The following is a 20,079-nucleotide window of genomic DNA, read 5'->3' as shown; positions in this document are numbered from 1 at the left end:
AGGCTCTGAGCAACTTGACCAAGCTGTAGGTGCCCCTGCTGACTGTAAGGGAGTTGGATGAGATGTCCCTTCTACAATTCTATGATTCTAAAAATGCAAATGGCACCTTTTTGGACAAGAAGAAAGCCAGGCTTATGATGACTCAACCTATCTGGTCTGTCAAAGAAACCTGCACCTGAAGTTCTACTTTCTCAATCAATATTAAACAACTAAACCCATCAAGACCCCGCCCCCCCCCCCGAGAACTGTACCTATTTTTGAGATAAGGAATGATTCAAAGTCTCTTCCAAATGCTGATTTCCAGATTGTGAGACCCAATTCAAGAGTCCTCACTCTCTCCACTACTGCTACATCACACAATACATGTGAGCACACAACTAGCAAAAGTACTCAGTATTTAGAAAATTAGCTTCTAACAAGCTATCACAGGGCACAGCACAAACACCTGCATCAAGCTGCAGGGAAAACACAAGGTGGAGCTCTGCCCTAAGAGACTTCTGAAGGGAGGAATTAAACACAGATATTCTGATGACAAGTGGATGGCTCGTCTGATTTGGACAGAGCTAATGGAAAGGCACAAAAAGAACCTTGCAGCTGATGTGAAAAAGCACTGAAGATGAGAGAGAAGACAAGAATAACACTCCATCAAACATGTATGTCCCTCAGTGGACTGAGAAATTCCATTTCAACTGAGATTTCCATAGATATGGTGACAGCTGACAGAAGACAGATAACCAAATAAGAGATCCCAATAAGTGCTGCTGTCACCACAGTGCCAGCAATGACTTGGTGACAGGACCACGAGTGGTAAGAGACGTGCTGTTCCTATGAGGTTAGTCACCTTCACTTTAAACAATTACACCTATCTTCACTCTCTGCTGACAAACTAATATACACGCTAAAATTGCTGTAGGTGAAACAGAGCATCCTTATTCCTCAAGCCTAAATGCCCCAAGTACACCCAAGAACAGATATAAAATGAAAATGTGAACAGCCCTATTTTGTTCCAGTAGAGATCTGTAAGACAGAGTAAATTCAAAGAGCAAGATTTTGACCCAAATAACAATGGGAATGTTAAAAAACAGGTGGGAAGGAATAACCATGGGTTGACAGGGTGGCAGGAGATACTCTGACATCCTACAGGCAACGTTTAACCTTCTAATAACAAGAGATTACATAGACAGCTAAACCTGTGAGAGGGAAGTGCAAAAGACTGGTTTATAACTGAAGCCTAGAGGTACCATGAGAATACAGCTGCTATACAGCCATGCACAAAGGGCAAAGAATCATAGAATCATAGAATCACCAAGGTTGGAAAAGACCTAAAAGATCATCCAGCCCAACCGTTCACCTATTCCCAATAGCTCCCACTAAACCATGTCCCTCAGCACAACATCCAGCCTCTCCTTGAACAACCCCAGGCTCGGTGACTCCACCACCTCCCTGGGCATCCATTCCAGTGCCTGACCACCCTTTCTGAAAAGTAATACTTCCTCATGTCCAGCCTGAATCTCCCCTGCCGTAGCTTGAAGCCATTCCCTCTGGTCCTATCACTAATGACACGAGAGAAGAGGCCGACCCCCAGCTCACTACAACCTCCCTTCAGGAAGTTATAGAGAGCAATGAGGTCTCCCCTGAGCCTCCTCTTCTCCAGGCTGAACATTCCCAGCTCCTTCAGCCTCTCCTCATATGGCCTGTGTTCCAGACCCCTCACCAGCTTTGTTGCCCTCCTTTGAACACGTTCCAGGGCCTCAATATCTTTCTTGCAGTGAGGGGCCCTCACTGCAAGAGTTCCAGCAAGTTCTGGATAGCCAAAATAGATATAAGGTATAGTTGGGAAGAAAAAAAAAAACAACAATGAACAATCTGTACATAGGTCACAGAATGAAAAGTTCCCAATTACTACCATTTCCAATCACTCAGCCTTTCCCATTACTGAAGTTCCTCCTTAGGAACTTCATGATGGAGCATTAACTCTCCATCATGGTAATGATCTACTCCAACTTGGGATTTTGTATATTAAAGACACCCAGTTGCCCATCTCCAGAAAACTAAATGGGGAAACCACAAGCTCTTGCTTCCGATTCCTCCTCCTTCGTGCAAACATCTCAGTACACATATTTTTTTTTAATTTATACTTGGACTCTACATGGGAGAGCAAAGCCTCATAAGGCTCACTACTGAACTAATGAGCAGTGAAAGACAGCTCACAGTCCTGCAGCAGCTTGTAGTCCAGACTCTACCCATCAGACAAGCTGTTTCTGCTGCAGTTGAGCATGGGGGAAAGATTGCTGCCCCAAGCTACTGGTACTCCCTAGCACCATTCCCTTTGCTGCCTTTCCCTCAGATCTGCCATTAAACTTATATGCTCCCTTAGCAACTGCTTTAGAACAGTTTCATTGCAGGAAAAAAAAAAAGTCATTAAAAAGATTATTCTGGCAGTTCTGAGTTCAGGAAGCCACACACATGGTTATGCTAGCAGAGCTGCAGCATCAGATCAAAACTGTGATCTTTCAGCACAGAGCCCCTGCTGTCAAAACAGCACATTTTGGTAATTCCTCAAAACCCTCAAGAGACCAAAACTGGATGTCAGTAAATGAGATGAAAATTCAGCAAAGCTCACCTGAATCTCAGTGTATTAACAAGGTGGTTTCTCCTCTGCTAACAGAGCTGCTCACCAACAATTCTTCCTCACTCCTCATCCATGCACATCAAACCCAGTTCCCTGAATCCCTCCCTTGTCCACCTACCCTTTCATCCTCTTATGGTCTCCCCTCGATCACTTCTTTCTTTTCACTTTGAACTCTGAATTAAAGAAGCTAGTGATAGGATTAACCACTTAGTCCATCTAGTAATTATATAGTTATCTTAATTCTCTTTGTCCAGTTCCTTTTATCGCTGCCTTTAACACAGGTCTTGAACGCACTGTGCACAAAGACAGGCAGAATACATTGCTGCATGCTTTGCAGCAGCTTGGGTAAAGGGATCCCAACACTGGGATGTGTTTGAAAGAGCTGAGCTCTAAAAATCAACAATGAATCCACAACAGTGACCTTACTGAGGCTTCAGCATTGAGTATCAAGTCTCCATCACCAAACTTACACCCTACTTACACTGTGAAACTGCAATTATCAGCCAGCTCATACAATACTCAAGGCAACGGAGGAAGATTATACAGCTTCAACATCATCCCAGCACTTACTTGAACAAAGGGTTTTTAGGCCTTTGGGGCTTCTTCTTCGCAAAGAATGCTGCAAATTCTCTCCCAGAGCTGGCATAGCTGAGCTGAGCGGATGGCTCCGAGGCAGTGCGGGTGTTCTTCATATCCAGGTATTCTGTCAGGAGCATCTGCAAACAGAAGGGAGAGGACCACAACAATTGAGATAAAACAACATTATAATGTAATGGGAACAGCCAAGATCTTTAAGTACTCTACAGGACTAGAAAAACCATGAAAAATCCCAAAAATTCTAGTTAACAGAAAGCCAGCTCCATTTTCAGAAATGAGATCCTAGTGACCTGAATGTCACTGTTTTTTTTTTATAAAAGCCCACCCTGCATTACTTAACCAACTGAATCTGCTACAAAACCCTGTTCAACCTGAGATGACAGCCTCTTTTCTCATGTGAAAAGCAATAGGACACGAGGAAACTGTGCACCAGGGGAGTTCATTGAGCATCAGGAAGAATTTCTTCACAGAGAGCGGTCAAGCACGATTCTATTCAGGGGAAATTCTTCACAGAAACAGTGGTGAGGTGCTGGAACAGCTGCCCAGAGAGATTGTGGATGCTCCATCCATCCCAGGAGGTGTTCAAGGCCAGGTTGGATGGGGCCCTGGGCAGCCTGGTCTGGTATTAAATGGGGAGGTTGGTGGTTCTGCCTGCGGCAGGGGGGGTTGAAGCTTCATGATCCTTGAGATCCCTTCCAACTCACGCCATTCTGTGATTCTATGAAGCATTGCAATGGGTTGCCCAAGGAAGTGGGGGAAACCCAATTGCTGGAGTTAGTTAAGAGATGTGTGGATGTGGCACTAAGGGACACAGTTTGCAGGGCGATGGAGTTGGTCAGGTTGATGGTTGGATTTGATGTTCTCGAAGGTCCCTCTAAAGTAGATGATTCTGTGAATTTCCCCCCCCTCCCCATCTTGATTCCCAGCAGCAGCAGGGAGATGGTGGGTGGGCTGTTGGCTGGCCTTTTTAGACTGATTACATGCCACAGCTCTTACAAACGTACAGGTCAGCAATATTGATATGTTCTGTTATAAAAACTCCTTTTATATTTGTAGAAAATTCACAGCCATACATACGCACATTTGTACATCTTAATATAAAACATGCACGTGTGGGTTTGTGTGGATGTATGGGTCACGTATGCTGCATGTTGGAAAAAAATCTGGAAATGCTGCAAAAATTGCCCTTTATTAGCTCCCAAATGAACCACACGTGTCTTTTTTTAGTCACTGTAAATGTAAATACCCACAGCCATTAGTTCTGCTAACTTAGTTTAAAATTGGTTTTCCTCTAGCCCAATAAATTCAGTATGAGGGTGTGGGGTCTGATTGTGAACAGGATCCTTTTGTGAAGCCTCTGCAGCCTTAAATCATGGTCTGATGTTTGGTGCTGTTTAGGCAACTCCATGGTGCAGAAGCAGAAACAGATTCCAAGTCATTCACTTTTAATTTCTGGGCCTGAAGACAGATAGAAACGCCTTATAATTTACTTTTGACACTGTGAACAAATTCACTACTGCTGTTGAGAAAACTCTTACCTATGTGGAGGCCATTAGTAAAGTGTTCCATTTTAATAACTAGCAAGTCAGAACCCTTCAAAGAGATTTATTTGTAATGAAAGGAATGCATCAGTGTAGTGCTACGTCTATACAAACTGCCTGGTAATAAACATCTAGGCAAATGGTATCATTCCCTAATTAGAAATTATTCAGGATTGCTTAAAAAAACAAAAAAATACCAATGCAAAGAAAGTTCAACTCCTGAAACATCTCAATTAAAACTTTACTTGAGCACAAGCTTTTAAAATGCACGCTCATTGTTAGGAGGAAAAATAATCACCGTGCTAATTTTTAACAGTAATTTACCAAATCCGTTTGTACTCGCATATTTGCATTTCATCTCCTCTACTTGAATTAACAACCTTAAAATCACCACAAAAATGTAATTAAACCCTCAAACTTAATCAAGTTTAAAAAAAAAAAAAAAAAAAAAAAAAAGAAAAACATTTAGCAATATGTTCTCATGTTATAGACGAAATTTATTCAGCACCATGGTCTGGTGGGAGGCGTCCCTGCCTATAGAAGGGGGTTGGAACTAGATCTGAAAGGTCCCTTCCAACTCAAACCATTCTATGATTCTACCATAATGGGTTCCGTGACTTTGATGCTGCTTTATGACCAGGACTGGGAGGTGTGAAATGTGCTATACAAGACTTAAAAGTTACAACAAGTCAAGAGGAGCTTGCAGCTAGGAACATAAAGAATTGCCCATCAGTTAAAAGGGAAACTGAGAAACAAAAGATCAGTTGTGGTAAGATGCTCAGAACAGTTCTGGTACCACCACACTTTAGGAAAAAGAGAAAATTATGGCAATGTTAGGCAGGCAGAGCAAGGCACCATCAGTCTCTAAAAAGCTAAAAGCTGCAAGAGCAGCAAAAATCATTGGTTTTGGTAACTATTCTCAAAGTTCATCTTTAAGTTATAAAATCCAACTGCAGCAAAACCGTGCTAGACACATCAAAGGTCTTTCTGCTCCAGTGCCCCGTGTTCAACAGTTACATAAATTCTTCAGAACGAAGTAATTAAGTGTAAGCTTGGCTGAGCGGTTACAATGCACAGCCAAGCAGGAGAGAAGTTAAGACAGGAGACACCTACAGCATACAGTGCATTTGGTTTTAATCTTCGTGCTGGAGTTATAAGCCCTTATAATTTAAGCAATCTTAATACTTGTATGTGGGACTGTCTTAAAATCTTGCCTCACAAATAGCCTGAAGATTCACTTTCTCATTTCTCTATACAATACGTGCCCTTGGCCCAACGTCATCAGCCTCACTTTACTCCTTCCTTCCATGTGGGCAGTCCAAGTTATCCAAGCTAGTGCTTAGAGATGAATTTAAGTATCATGTTCCAGTGGCAGTTGTGGCACAGCCATGTACTTATTAAAAGGCACAGCAAGCTATTTAAAAATGCACTTTAAAAAAAGAGAAGGAAAAAAAAGAGACATCTTCCTGTCTATCCAAGTGAACTAGAGCCTTCACAATGAAATAAGGGATTTCAGCATTTTGTCCCATAACATCCAGTTAGGAGTTGCTGAGCCATCAATCAAAAACCTTGTTAGGCATTAATCACATGGACATACAGCAAGATGCATGAGTGGCCGTAAAGCTTGTAACATCCCATTCATCTGTAACAAGGACTTTTGACTTTCTGTTCAGTGGTCGAATTCTGTCATCCTTGTACTGTATTTATATTGATGTCAAACAAATAAAGCAAGAGAACAAAGCATTCTTCATCCAGCTGCTCTTTGGAAAAGAAAATTAATATAAATGTTGTACTAAAAAGGCAATATGTATGGATTTGGAGGCGTAATTAAATTCTCCAGTTTTGAAAGGTCAAATCAGTACATGTAGCCTGTCTATCACATTGACCTGGTAGCAGCCTGCAGTACACTCTGAACTACAGTGGAGGAAGGGTTTGCTTCTGTGTCTGATCACTGACTGCACGTGCTGTACCTCTTCAGGTCCACGACCTCAGTTTTTGGTTGAGCCTTGTGGGAAGCTGAACAAGACTATGGACAAAACACAGGCAATAAAACATGGCTGGACACAGAGTGATAGAAGAAACGGCCACAAGTTCGCCAGGGGAGATTAGATTAGATATAAGGAAAAACTTTTCCTCTCAGAAAGTGGACAGGCACTGGAATGGCCTGCCCAGGAAGGTGGTGATGTCACCATCTCTGGTGGTGTTCAAGAGGCATCTGGATGAGGTGCTACGAGATATGGTTTGGTAGCTTAGTGGGTAGTAATAGTGACAGGTGGACGGTTGGACCAGATGATCTTATAGGTCCTTTCCAACCTTGTGATTCTATGACTCTGTGATTTATTTGTGCCTCTTCTGAGGGTTTACATAAGAGGCCTCAATTCAGAGCAAGTTCTATTGCATTAACTAAAAGCTGTACATAGGTATGAACTATCATCACCATCTCTGAATTAAGGTGGATAATGAAGGATGAGCAGTTGAAAATCATGCTTCAAAACAGGATCCCTAAAACACCACTTTCTCTCACAGCTTATCTTTGGAGACAATTCCATCTCCAGCACCTCTGGTTGGCACAGCAGCAATGGGACCTCCAAAAAACAGATATTTTAGGTAACCAAATCCCAAGACATTTACACCAACAACATCCCTTCTGTATTTTGATAAATTTTGGAAGAAAACATAACACTCAAAGCTCCGTTTCGCTATGTTCCTTGTAAGCAATTACCATGAGATAGCAATTCACTATAATAACATTGATGCATGAAGTTATTGAAGAGCAGCCACCAAATCATAGAATGTACCAAGTTGGAGGGGACCCTTAAGGATCACAGAGTCCAACTCCTGGCTCAGCTGCCCCTCATACACATTGCCCTCCAGACCCTTCCCCATCTTTGCAGCCCTCTTTTGGATGCCATAACGTACTCAGACTTCAATCAGCATGATCTAACAGAAGAGCAGGACTGGAATTCTGATATACTGAAATAACCTTTAAACCTGCCTGAAAAGCTCTCTACACTATGAACACAGTTTATGCCTTCATGTACTTGGGGGATCTTGAAGATCTAATGAAAACTAACACCATACCCTGAATTTTACAAGGGTAAACTGAATGAACAGGTAATTACTGGCATCTCCACCTCATATTGATCAGGGACATAATTAAAGAAGAGATGACAGAAGACTCTATTAAAAAAGAATTACGGAATAATAGCAGAATTCATGTCCAGCAAAAAGGACTTGCAGAAAACAGACCTTGGCTAACCGGCATTTCGTAGGGATGACTAATTTGGTTTGAAATAAACCCAGACAGGTGAAGTTATTTTCACCAAGGACACGACAGAAAAGCCAAAACAATGGAAGAAAACACAGCATCCACTATAACAGAAACCAGCAGCTTAGTGAAGCAACTTAATATCTTAGTAGAAATTGGAGGAAGCCACCAAAAGTGGATTTTGCAAAGTACCAGAAATCTTAATTCCTCTTTTCTTTTTTGTCTTCTGTATTCCAAGCAAAATGATTGTTCCAGAACCTCTTTTGTCTGGTTAGAAATCTTCTAACTTACAGACTAAGCTTGGAATGCTTTCATTTTTAAAACAGAAACAATTAGAAGCTCTGCACCTACAGAAAAAGAATGAAAGTCTTGACCTACAGGACTACTACGTAAAGCAGTGACTGGAGAAAACTTGGTAATGAAGATATACAGCAGCAGAAATGTTCCCATTGTGACAATAGAAACTAATTAGCAAATTGGAAGTGATGTACAGAGCACGGAGGTTTGTCAGAAGTAAAAGTTGACACTCTCTCCACAAGAGGTCACACATTTGGAAGGCCAAACAAAACCAAGGCACTCCTACAAAGGAAGAACAGGAAAAAATGGGGCAGGGGTGCACAAAAGAAGCCTGGAAGTTATTAAATGGCTGCAAGGCACAACTTGGAGGAACACACCGAGAAATCACAACCTCGGCCTTGTTAGCTTCGCAAAGGGAAGGCTGAGAGGTTACTAGATCAGCCTGCAACACGTAACATGGAGCACAGAACTGATGAGAAAAATCTTCACTAATGAATTTCTTTAAAAAAAAAAAAAAAAAAAAAAATTGAAAGGTTGGAAAGTTGAAGCTGGACAGACTTCCACTAGCAGTTCGGCATACACTTCCAGAGCATAATTAACCACTTACATCAAAGGTTACATTGTATTCTCTGTCATTGATTTTTTAATTTTACTTTTTTTTTAAGCACTCCCCCAGTCAAGCTGGATGGCTTTCTAAAGGATGTGCCCTCTTTCAAGCAGGAATTAACTCAAGAAAGTACCACGGCTTGTTTTACGCAGAGGTCAGACAAGAGGATCACAGCAGCTCCAATTGGCCTTACAGCCTGGGAATCTCAATAAAGGCACAGGAGCACTCAGTGCCAGCTCTCCAGCTCCTCCATGACAGAGTCATTGATGTTCAAAGTGCTGTTCTTACACAGCACCTTTAATTACCATCTCCATTGATAGAGGAAAGTAAAGCAGCCACTGTTAATGTTTGTGTTTGTGAGCAGGTTTGCACTGGAGGAAGTTTCTGCCCACGCCTTTCTTGGGCACGAAACTGCAAACATCACTTCTGCTCCGAGGAAGCTGTAAAAAAAAAAATCAAAACAAAACAAATCCCACTCTCAGATTAGAGACTGTATCTCTCGTTTGCAACTGCCAGCACCATGCAGCAGAATGAGATCTATTTTCAGCTTCTTGCTCTGTCACAGTGAGCACCTGCAGAAACGCTGGCATTTCAGCTGCACTGACACACTGCACTCCTCCTGCACTGCATCAGCCTCCAAGAATGCTTTGGAGTTACATTTTAGTTGGAGCTAGCAGGAAGAACAGGAAGCTGAGATTGTAAAGTGGAAGACAGATTTCCTAACAGGAATCCAGTGAGAGAAGTCAGTTACAAACAGAACAGAAGAGAGCGTTCAAATTATAACACAACCCCTGGATCAATGGGAAAGCAAACAGACGCCTGGTGACAACAAACCACAGTGCCAAGCATTGGCAAAAACATCCCTGAAATGATCATATGGAGCTGTAGACAACTTCAGGGGTAGTAAAAGTAGAACCAGTAGGATGCAGTGCTGTGAAGTGCCCTCTGAAGTCCCCTTTCTCTAAAAGGGGATTATAAAAAGGAGGGGAATCAACTTTTTACAAGGATAGATAGTGATAGAACAAGGAGGAATGGTTTTAAGCTCGAGGGAAGGTTCAGATTGGATCTCAGTGGGAAGTTCTTTACTATGAGAGTGGAAAGGTAGCTGGAACAGCTGCCCAGAGAGGTTGTGGATGCCCCGTCCATCCCTGGAGGTGTTCCAGGCCAGGTTGGATGAGGCCCTGGGCAGCCTGGTCTGGTATTAAATGGGGAGGTTGGTGGCCCTGCCTGCCGCAGGAGGGTTGGAGCTTCATGATCCTGAGGTCCCTTCCAACCCAAGCCATTCTATGATTCTAAGCCATTTTGTGATTTTATTCTATGATTCTGTGACTCTGCTTCTTTGTAAACATAAAAAATGGAATCATTACTGAAGCTGTGGAGACTGGATGTAACTATTAGCAAAGTGCCAGAAAAAGGCAAGAAAAGCTGTGGTGCTCAGTGTGAGCAGTCTATATCTAATTACATAGTAATTTGCAGAAATAAAATTTTTAATAATTAAAATGCTGCAGTAACTGTTGAATTTAACCAAGAAAATCCACCAAACAATAGGCTGACTGAATTCTAAGAGCACTGAGCTTTTTGCTTAAGTTGTACCATGCTGAGAACAGGAGCAACATATGGCAAACACTACAAAGAGCAAAGCAGGAAGGTAAGTCAGAAAGAATAAAACGACTTTTCAGGTGCCATGAATACCATCTAATGCTGCACAACCTGATTTATCTAATCCTCTTGTTGCCCATGAAATTAATTTAACTGAAACATAATAATAAGAATTAATTCTCTCAAGGCATTGCCCAATTCCACTACTGAACAAGAAGCAGAAATTCTTACTGCTTTCCATTTTTGGGAAAAAAAAAAGTAAAAAATAACCCCAGAACTATTTAGATAATACTATCACTGCCAGTGCTACTAGAGTCATTATCAATGCTAATTGTCAATTAGCACAGCTATTGCTGTAGACCTGTGAACGTGCATCTACCTCCAGGGAGCAAGCGAACAAACCTTATAACTACTCTAAACGCAGAACTTCTTAAAAGCTGTTTTAATTGGCAACGGATTGTACACCTTCCCGGATTGCTGTGGGTTGTTTAAAGCCAGAACCTTTGCATTTCATACACTTCTGACAACGTGTGAGGACTTCACATCCAACCCAGGAGCAGCACAGGCTCTGGCTGCACTTGGTGCGTAGATAAGTTGAAGTCACTTGAGATATAATATATACTGATGTATGTTTCAGAGAACCACCATCATCAGGCTGTAGATCACTTGAATGAACCAGTGCTGACCAGCACTCATTTTATCTTCCCACTCCACTGCCGTAACAGCTTGTGCAGCTAGCAGGCAAGTGATGGGTTCAGAATCAAACACACAGCATAATTCAAACTACAGTGTTTTCTACTAATTAACCCTTTGATGCATCAACAGCACTATGACATATCATTATCCAATCAAAAAGATCTGAAGTGAAACCCTGTTGCTACTACAAGCACCAAGAAAAACGTCACCAAGTTGCACAGGGTTTGCAGATCTCTCCTCCATCCCTGCTCACCTACTGCACCAGTAGTAGGAGATTCATCCATCCTAGCCTACACTTGTGGCTCTGAAAATAAGCAGCTAGAAGAAAAAGCTGATGAGAAACATGTTACAGAAAGTAAATTATTTTCCACAAGGTGCAGCAGGCACATGGAAGCAGGAGCTCTGTTTCAGCATCATGTCCTCAAAGGTGGTTTTGCAATTACTTCCCAACTTCAGTTGTTTTAATATCCATAACCACCAATCTGCTACCAGCTCACAAAAAGGTACACAGTGAAGGTCATCCTCAGTTTCCTGATGCATGAAGTTTTAAGATGTTTGCTTTGAAATGCAGTCATTTGGCCCACACAAAAGGAACAACAGCTGGACTGCCATTTTCTAGAGCTCTCCCAGTAGTTCTGCTCATTTATTTATTTAAATAAAAGAGAAATAAATTTGCTGTTGGTATTTGTTCCAGCAACCAACAGTCAACTTGAATAGCTGGGTCATAAAACAAATGGACAGCACTTAGTTTTCTCCAGGCACATCAGCTGTTTTGCCAACACAGACTGAGCTCACAAAAACAACCCAAGGAACGAGGCTGCTTCCTCACTTTGGTGTTAAGACCTCCACACCAAAGCAAAAAACACACAAAGAAACAAAACACCAGAATGAAGGTGGGTGGCACAAGGAGTCAGATTATTCATTTCCTCGAAGGAAAAGCAATGCTGACGTACGTTGCCATAGTAAAGCAGATGTGTCATCTGCCAAGACTATGACTGGAATCAGTGAGACCTACACATTTACACAGCTTGGGTAGAGACTGAAAAATGCTTGGGAGCCAGGGGAATCCAGCTGTAAATTCTGAGAAGTAAACCCCATTGGCCTCTAGGCAGTAATTCGGAATTCCTAGGATTGTTTAATGACTACACAAAAGTACATAGGCAGGTATATGTGTACAAAGGTACATTATATATATACAGATAGATGCACACGTGTATCTTTAGTGCTTGGTCCTTCTGATATGACTGATGAGAAGTTGTAAAATTCATACGGTTCAGTGCTATGTAGAGCATGGGTAAGTAACCAACTGTACTCTAAGATGGTCCAAAAAGCAATAAAGTTAATCCAAAAGGCATAATTACCACCTGCCTCATAGACTGTACAAAATGAAGCATTTCCCTGCATGTTTAAAACCCTGTCTTTCAGTTTGACTGGATTCTATTTTGTTCATGTAGCATATAAAAAGGTCAAGGAGGAGTGTAAGAGTTGAACAGGTAATTGAGTGCAGATTACCGCTGTGCAATTATAATTTAGTGAAACTTCACTGCTTCTGCACATTTTGTAGAGGAGGAAGTTACAGATGGAAACTTCTGTGTATAATTGAAGCAAGGCTAAGCATCTTTAAATCACAAAGGTTCAGGAAGAGGGCCGATGCGGCACTAAGGGACATGGCTAGAGGGCATGGTGGGGATGGGTTGATGGTTGGACTGCATGATCTTAGTGGCCTTTTCCATCCTTAATGATTCTATGAAAGAGGACATATTCACTCATGTTTAGTGCCTGCTGCACATTCACATCTCAGAGCATCCTCCTTCCCATGGAAGAGATGTGCAACTGTAATGCATGTGAGAAACAGGGCAACATTTAACCCACCTCACACGAGCTTCTGCTACTCAAACTGGCACATACAACACAGCAGCAGCAAAGAGAGGAAAAGGCAACATGCTGTTTAAATACCATCCGTGTTAACTCACGTAATACAGCACACTTCGTGTATTTCATGCTTTCAACTAATTGCTTAAGACATCCTGCTACAGTGCAGATAGTAACAGTAGTGTGCCCTCAGTCTTCATTAAATGCCAGCTCTTAATAACAGACTCCAAAAGGGCTTTAATTGCATTTACTTGGAGCTCCTGAACTTTAAAAGTTGTTAATCAGACTTCTATGTAAATGGAATGACGATTAAAGGTTAAGTACAGGTTTCTGAAATTTCAGCAGTTGAAGACGTATTGCCCTTAACAGGGAAGAGAAACTACCAGGCTTGACAGGAACTAAACATCTTAATTAAATACTCAGAAGTACAGTACTTATTTCTGCGTGAAGTTCTATTTTCAAATGTCAAACTTAATCAGGCACTCGACAAAAACGTGCAATATCCCCACAGCACAGAACAAAAATGCCTTGGGATCCCTTCCTGACAAAACACCTGCACATCTCCCAGCCCTCAGCTCCTTAGCAAATTCCAGCTCTCCAAGTCACTCATCCCAAACAACGAGACAGAAAGTTTTATCGCCCTAAAGCTGCAGGAGTTCAGTTCAGAAATAGGAGACAACATTTCTCAACCCGTCAGATTTTCTTCCGTTTGCTTGGTTTATCCCTGTAACAACAGTGTCATGCTGACAAATAAACATAAGGGCTCTCTATAAGTTTGACTTTGCATAGATTTATTTCCCTCCAGGGTACAGTCCATCAATTATTACTGGCAAAGAGTATAAAAACTTCTTTGGTGGGAGTAAATTTAGTATGTCTGCTCTGTGAGTGCTGTTTGCTCTGGATTTTGTGCTGAATACTCACACTGACCTGAGATGTATTTCAATTAACTATGATTCCAGCCCCCGATTTCCATTCATTTGCAAAGACATCAGTTCTGTTAGCAGTATATGTCCTGAAGTTACATACAGAAGAGAGAAATGAACCTAAATTGGATCCATGAACAGAGACTTTATGGCAAAGTATTACCAAGTAAGAACTTCGTACAGCTTGGGATTCAAATTGTAATCCTGGTGAAGAGTAACTGCACCCAAGGTTATCCCAGGGACTGAGCAAAGGACTTCAAGATCTCTTAGGTCTTGAAGACCTAAGCCTTAGGTCTTACACACAGACTGACCCACGTGTTTCACATATGCAATGATTTGACTACATTGCAAACTACCACATATTTTCAAAATTAACTACAAGCCTGTTTTTGTTTTTGTTTTTAAATTACAAACTCCACCTAATCTTAGGAGAATATATCAAGGCTAGATGTGGTTCTGGGCAGCCTGGTCTGGTGACTGGTGATCCTGCACACGGCAGGGGGATCGAAATTGGATGATCTTTGAGGTCCTTTTCAACCCAGACCACTTTATGATTCTATAACTTTTCCAGTAAGCTACACAGCAGCTGCAGTAACTACTGCTCTGCAACAACAGTGCTGTATGGGATAGAAAAGTAAGTCCAGGAAAACTTGCACAATGAAGGTTACTATTCTACTTGCAACCAAAAGTGTGAAAGAAATTTAGCAGTGCAAGCTGCAGAGGCAGATTCGGCCTTCAAGAAGTAACATAAGCACCAATGAAATTCAATAGAAGCAAGTGAAAGATCTGTGCTGATCAATGGAGATAATTAAAAACTTCGTGAGAGCGACTTGAAAAAAGGAGGAAGAGTACGGAAACTTCCACCCATAGCACGGTGCTGTAGTAGGGGGCATTACCCACAATGATTCTCCTACGAGCATCACGTGAACTGAAAGAGGCTTAAAAATACCTGCTGCAGTTAAACCCAGTATTGTTAATTTATTATACATGAAAGGCTTTTAAACAGATCTACAGGAACAGCTACGATGTTGCACTTAGAAAAGCCTACCGAGGAACTTACCAGCATAATTTCCTGTGTTCGTCAAAATTAACTGGAAGACTTTTAGACCTCACTCCTTTCTCAAAGTGCCTTAATAATAAGGTCATTCCAAGGCAGCCCTGTATAGCCAGCACCACACTTCATAAAAAACTTTTCTCAGACTCTTTAAATACATGATGGCATTTTCTAATTGCCCAAATCCTTGAAGATCCAACCACATCTGAATCTACAACCGTGACCCAGAAGCAAAGCACCTAACAGAGAGAAACAGCCCATGAAATTAGACACAAGGGGTTTTTATACAAAGGAACAGCAAAATGCTACAGCAGCAAATGTATGCTTCTGTATGAACAAGCCTAGAGACTCCAAGACATTGACAAAAGGGCACCGTCCCCTTTGACACCAACCCCAGCAGCCACCATTTCAAGGCCAGCTTATGAGGCCAGCTTATAAGGCCACTGACATCTTTGAAATGACATCAGAACTGTAAGACCTGCTTTGTCAAACTTACAATAAGTAGAGTCTGATTTTCCTCCCATCCCCAAACGGATGGAGGTGTGCACCAGTGCGGTGCTCTCTGCAGTCTGGGTATAGAGACTGAGTATCACACTTCAGTAAGAAATTACCACTGACCTTATTCCAGAAATATATGCTTCCCTAATGCTTCAGGATCTTTGATGTTATCAGAAATATCCTGATGCCAGAGGGGGGAGCTCAGAGCATAGGCAAGATTCTTGCTTTCAGGCTTTGGGGGTAAAACAATAACAATCTGAAGCAGCTCAGAGCTCTCCTGTATGAGCCATTCCTTCTTTTTGAAGTACTCAACAGGACCGCTACACTCCTTTGCCTTTTATGCTGCTCTACAAAAGGCACTGCACCAGGCCACCAAAACGCCGGCGTTAAGCAGATTACACCATTTCTGATCGTGTACCATTACAGTAGACACTTGAATGTCTTTCTGCATCAGGGAGCCTTTTCCTCCCCCTTTCATCAGCTTATCAAATGAAGCTTAAACAGTAACGCTTGCATCTAATGATACTAGGGACCTTGTAATGGGATTAGGAAAAACACCATCATTAGTTTTGAGGAGGAATGTGACCTTGAAGAGGTTTCTTACTTCACATTTAAGCTAACACAGCAGGAACAGTGAAACAGATTCCTAAAGAGAGATAAAGAATGGATACGGAGAAGCAAGGGACCCTCTCTTCCCAAGTAGATCCTGTATTGCTCCCACACTAATACAATGTACAGAAAGAAACTGATAACCACATCACGTCCTGGACCATAGAAAGGAAAGACAGACCCTTTCCAAGGCCAGTTTGAGAGGCTATTTGCTTATCAAAAGTGTTTTTTATGCATCAAACTACAGACAAGCAAAGGTCAGCGCTCATGTCACAGCTTCTTCCCTGATACTCTCAGCTCGTGATTCTCCTTCCATATGCAATATCAAAATCCTTGTGGGACTCAGCACACAGCACCAACCTTTCCTGAGCTCTCTTCTTCCACAACCCCACCAGTAAGCATCCTTCAGCTGCTCCTAAGGGATCTGTTGACAAGTGCACATGGGGACAACTCCCTGCAATCCATCCACGGTCTCTGGTGGCAAAGTGGAGACCCCCAAGTTCATTTCCAAAGTGTTTCTCCACAGCGAGAATGCTCTGCACCCCACTGAAACACACCCAATTTGGAAAGCGTTCATGGGAGAGAAATTATATTAGATAAAATTTCTCCAGCAAGACCTGCAACCATTGCTTTTCTTTACTCAGAAAAGTGTAAGTGCTTCTGGAATAACTGTGTGGTTTCCAATATCCAAACCAATCATGCATGTCACTGTTTCCTTCAGTAAAAACATTTCTCTAGATTGCCAAAAGGAAGTGTAAATGCAATAGCAACAGAAATCCATTTTACAGCTAAAAAGCCTAAGAGAAAAAAAAAAAACCACCACCAATAAAAACAACACTTTCTATTCTTACCATTTATACATATAAGCTCTAAAGCAAACAACAGTACTGCTCAGAAGGGACCTCCTCCTACACACACCACGGCATCTCTATCCAGCTCTTTACTACCTTACTGCAAAATACTTCCCTTGCTCTTTGAGATGCAGGGTGTGAATCCAACTCTATTTTCCTCAGCAGGGAGCCCCTACAAGACTGGTCCCTCCCAGAGGAATTCCAGATGCAGGAACATCATCAGGCTATGGCCACACAGTGAATTTTTAATACTTGTCATTTGCGCTGCAAGTGCACGATTCAGGCAGAGATTTATCCCAAACACTGAAAGAAAAACAGTGCAGTGTGTCAGGTCAGTGAGTACGCTGCTCCAGAGGGCTGGATCTTTGCAAACAGGTTCCAGCTTTGGCTGCGCTGTCTCCATATAAACAGGAGGAGGTACGACTGTTTACAAGGGTGGATAGCGACAGGATAAGGGGAAATGGTTTCAAACTGAGACAGGGGAGGTTTAGGTTAGATATTAGGAGGAAGCTTTTCCACACAAAGAGTGGTGACAGACTGGAAAATGTTGCCCCAGGAGGCTGTGGATGCCCCATCCCTGCAGGCATTCAAGGCCAGGCTGGATGTGGCTCTGGGCAGCCTGGTCTGGTGACCCTGCACACAGCAGGGGATTGAAACTAGATGATCGCTGTGGTCCTTTTCAACCCATTCTATGATTCAAATACAAATTTCAGTGACGAATGGTTCGTTTTAGGAGCGAATGATTCATTTTAGTCTGAACAGCATCAAATACAGGGACCAGGACAACTGAAGTCCAACCACAAGCTCTGCCATCCAGGTCAGGACATGAAGGCAGAGTGCATCTGGACAACACCTTAAATTTTACAGAAGTCAACACTCACCCATCCCAGGTTTATGCAGAAGTTGCAGTGTGTGAAACTGGCAGGCTCGTGCCACTGGGTGGAGCCAAGATAAAGCAGATGGTTGTAACATAAATTTCAGATCTCAACCAATATTGCTACCATTGAAGTGCCAGCTTTCTCAAAAGAAAAGCTGCCACTACCGTGGCAAACTCTGTCCTCTGAGGTATAACCAGAGCCATCCCATCAGCAAACTCCTGCTCCTCGATTCTGGCAAGTAAGAATGAATTTATTGCATCAGCACACTGCACAGACAGACCATCACTTTGTGCTACTGAAATAATTACAACTGCCTTTTTGCATCCCCCGTAATGCCATAATTTTTTTTTTTATGTCTTTCTTTTAAAGACAGAGTACCACCAAATTCATCTCAGCTGCTGAAGGCACTATTTACCATTTCCAGCTTCTGTGCAATCACTTTAAAATGCATCATGTTGCAATCTGCAAAGCTCACCCTTCACAGCACACGACTGCAGTTCGACACGCAAACCTGACTCAGTAATGTTATCACAGATAAGGATGTCCATGGGTCTGGTTACGCTACGGTACATTTAACATATATACATGTAAACATGTACAAATTAAAGCACTGAATGGCTTCTAACCACGAACAAGGGCTGGAAGAAATGAGTATACAAAACCTGCATTAACTTGTCTCAATTTCAGATAATTACTTTTGAGGATTTTTAAGACATTGTGACTCACAAGGGAGTCTGCAAATTTACCATCTTTCGCAATCTAATATTGTTGGCAGCTCTGAGAATTACCTATTTATTGATGTGTGACACCAATCTATCATCAATGGATAAAAAAGCTGTTACTTAAGGGTTCTTTGTCCCCCTTATAGAATGCACAATTTCTGGCCAACAGAATTTTTCAAGTGTAAAACATATCAAGCTGATACAAATGAGAGGAGATGGAAGAGGTTATGCTACTGAACTGGACAACACTGTAGGGAGATTTATCACTTTTATTTACCACTGATGCAACAGGGAGTCCCAGAAGAGATCACACACGTGGAGCAAAGCGACAGGACCAGGGATCAGAGAGATACAGAGCATATTTTCAGTGCATGTAGCATCTGCAGCACTACCTCAGTTTTTTCTCTTTCACAACCAATAGCCTTTGTCTTCAGCAACATTCAGCAGAGAAAATCCACTATCTGTTCAGCATCAAGTATCCGAGGGTCTGATCTGTGCTGTAGTCTTTGATATGACACAGACACAATTAACAAAAATTGCACTGAGAACAGATGCAACTCTGACACAGCCCCAAGGAAGGGCAAAAAAAAAAATCCAGGACCACTGCTAGCCCTAAAGCCCTTTCAAGTAGATGAGAGCAGTCCACAGTCATACAAAGAAAAGGCAACAGGCACAATTTTACAATACACTGTGCACTTCAATAACCCACAGACATACAAATCACTGTCAAGCGAGAGCCAGCAGCTCCCAAGTGCTTCCTCATTCCCTTCCATTAGTCTGTTGCTTTTCCCTGATCCTATCACTCATAAATGGAGCTCTAATATATACCTTTATTTTCAAAAAGTTTGAACGCATCACAGTCCAAGTGTAAATAATTTATAAATCAAGAGGCAAGGAGGATTCTGGTGTGCGGCTGGAGCAAAGATAAAGCTTTTAAGGAGAGGAAGATGGAGACGTATGCACATCCATATAAACAAACACACAGTTTGCCACTGCCAATAAAGATTTCACAAGGAAACCACCACTCCCCCTCCCTCCTCCTTCAGATTCCCTTGATTTTAATATAGGTTCTTCAGCCAAAAGCTCATTACTAATCCAATTTTAATGTCACTTGAATTCTTATAAATAAGGGGACCACACAGAGAGCTGATGATTTTAATTCTGGCACTTAAATCAGAAGTGTGAAGTTAAATGCAGTACATATCATCCCTCTTTTGTTAGTTCTACATTTAATTGCAATGTCTTCTTCCAAATCCCAACTTGCAAGGCAGAATTCAGAGCTAAATCAAACAAGTGACGTTTCAAAGCCTTGCCAACCAAAGAGCTGGTGGGTTGGTTCTCCAGCATTTCATCCATCATTAAGGATGGCAGGACTATAATCCCAGCGATTTTCCTGGAATCACAGAAAATTAGATAAGACCTCAGGAGATCACCC

At 42.0% G+C, this 20,079-nt stretch overlaps 1 protein-coding gene across 1 annotated transcript in view; it reads right to left on the bottom strand.

Annotated features, from left to right (window-relative positions):
* EXOC4 (exocyst complex component 4) overlaps positions 1-20,079 on the bottom strand; it is a gene marked incomplete at both ends in the record, with an annotated part of 395,210 nt that overhangs the window by 286,868 nt on the left and 88,263 nt on the right. The window contains one exon of the mRNA XM_079535213.1: positions 3,203-3,348. Within this exon, the coding sequence (XP_079391339.1) occupies positions 3,203-3,348 (146 nt within the window). The remainder of the gene's footprint in view (positions 1-3,202; positions 3,349-20,079) is intronic.

This window comes from Tetrao urogallus (assembly GCF_951394365.1).
Source record: "Tetrao urogallus genome assembly, chromosome: 1".
NCBI classification, from domain to species: Eukaryota; Metazoa; Chordata; class Aves; order Galliformes; family Phasianidae; genus Tetrao; species Tetrao urogallus.
Note: the sequence above shows the minus strand (reverse complement) of the source record. Positions and strands in the feature narration are given on the sequence as shown.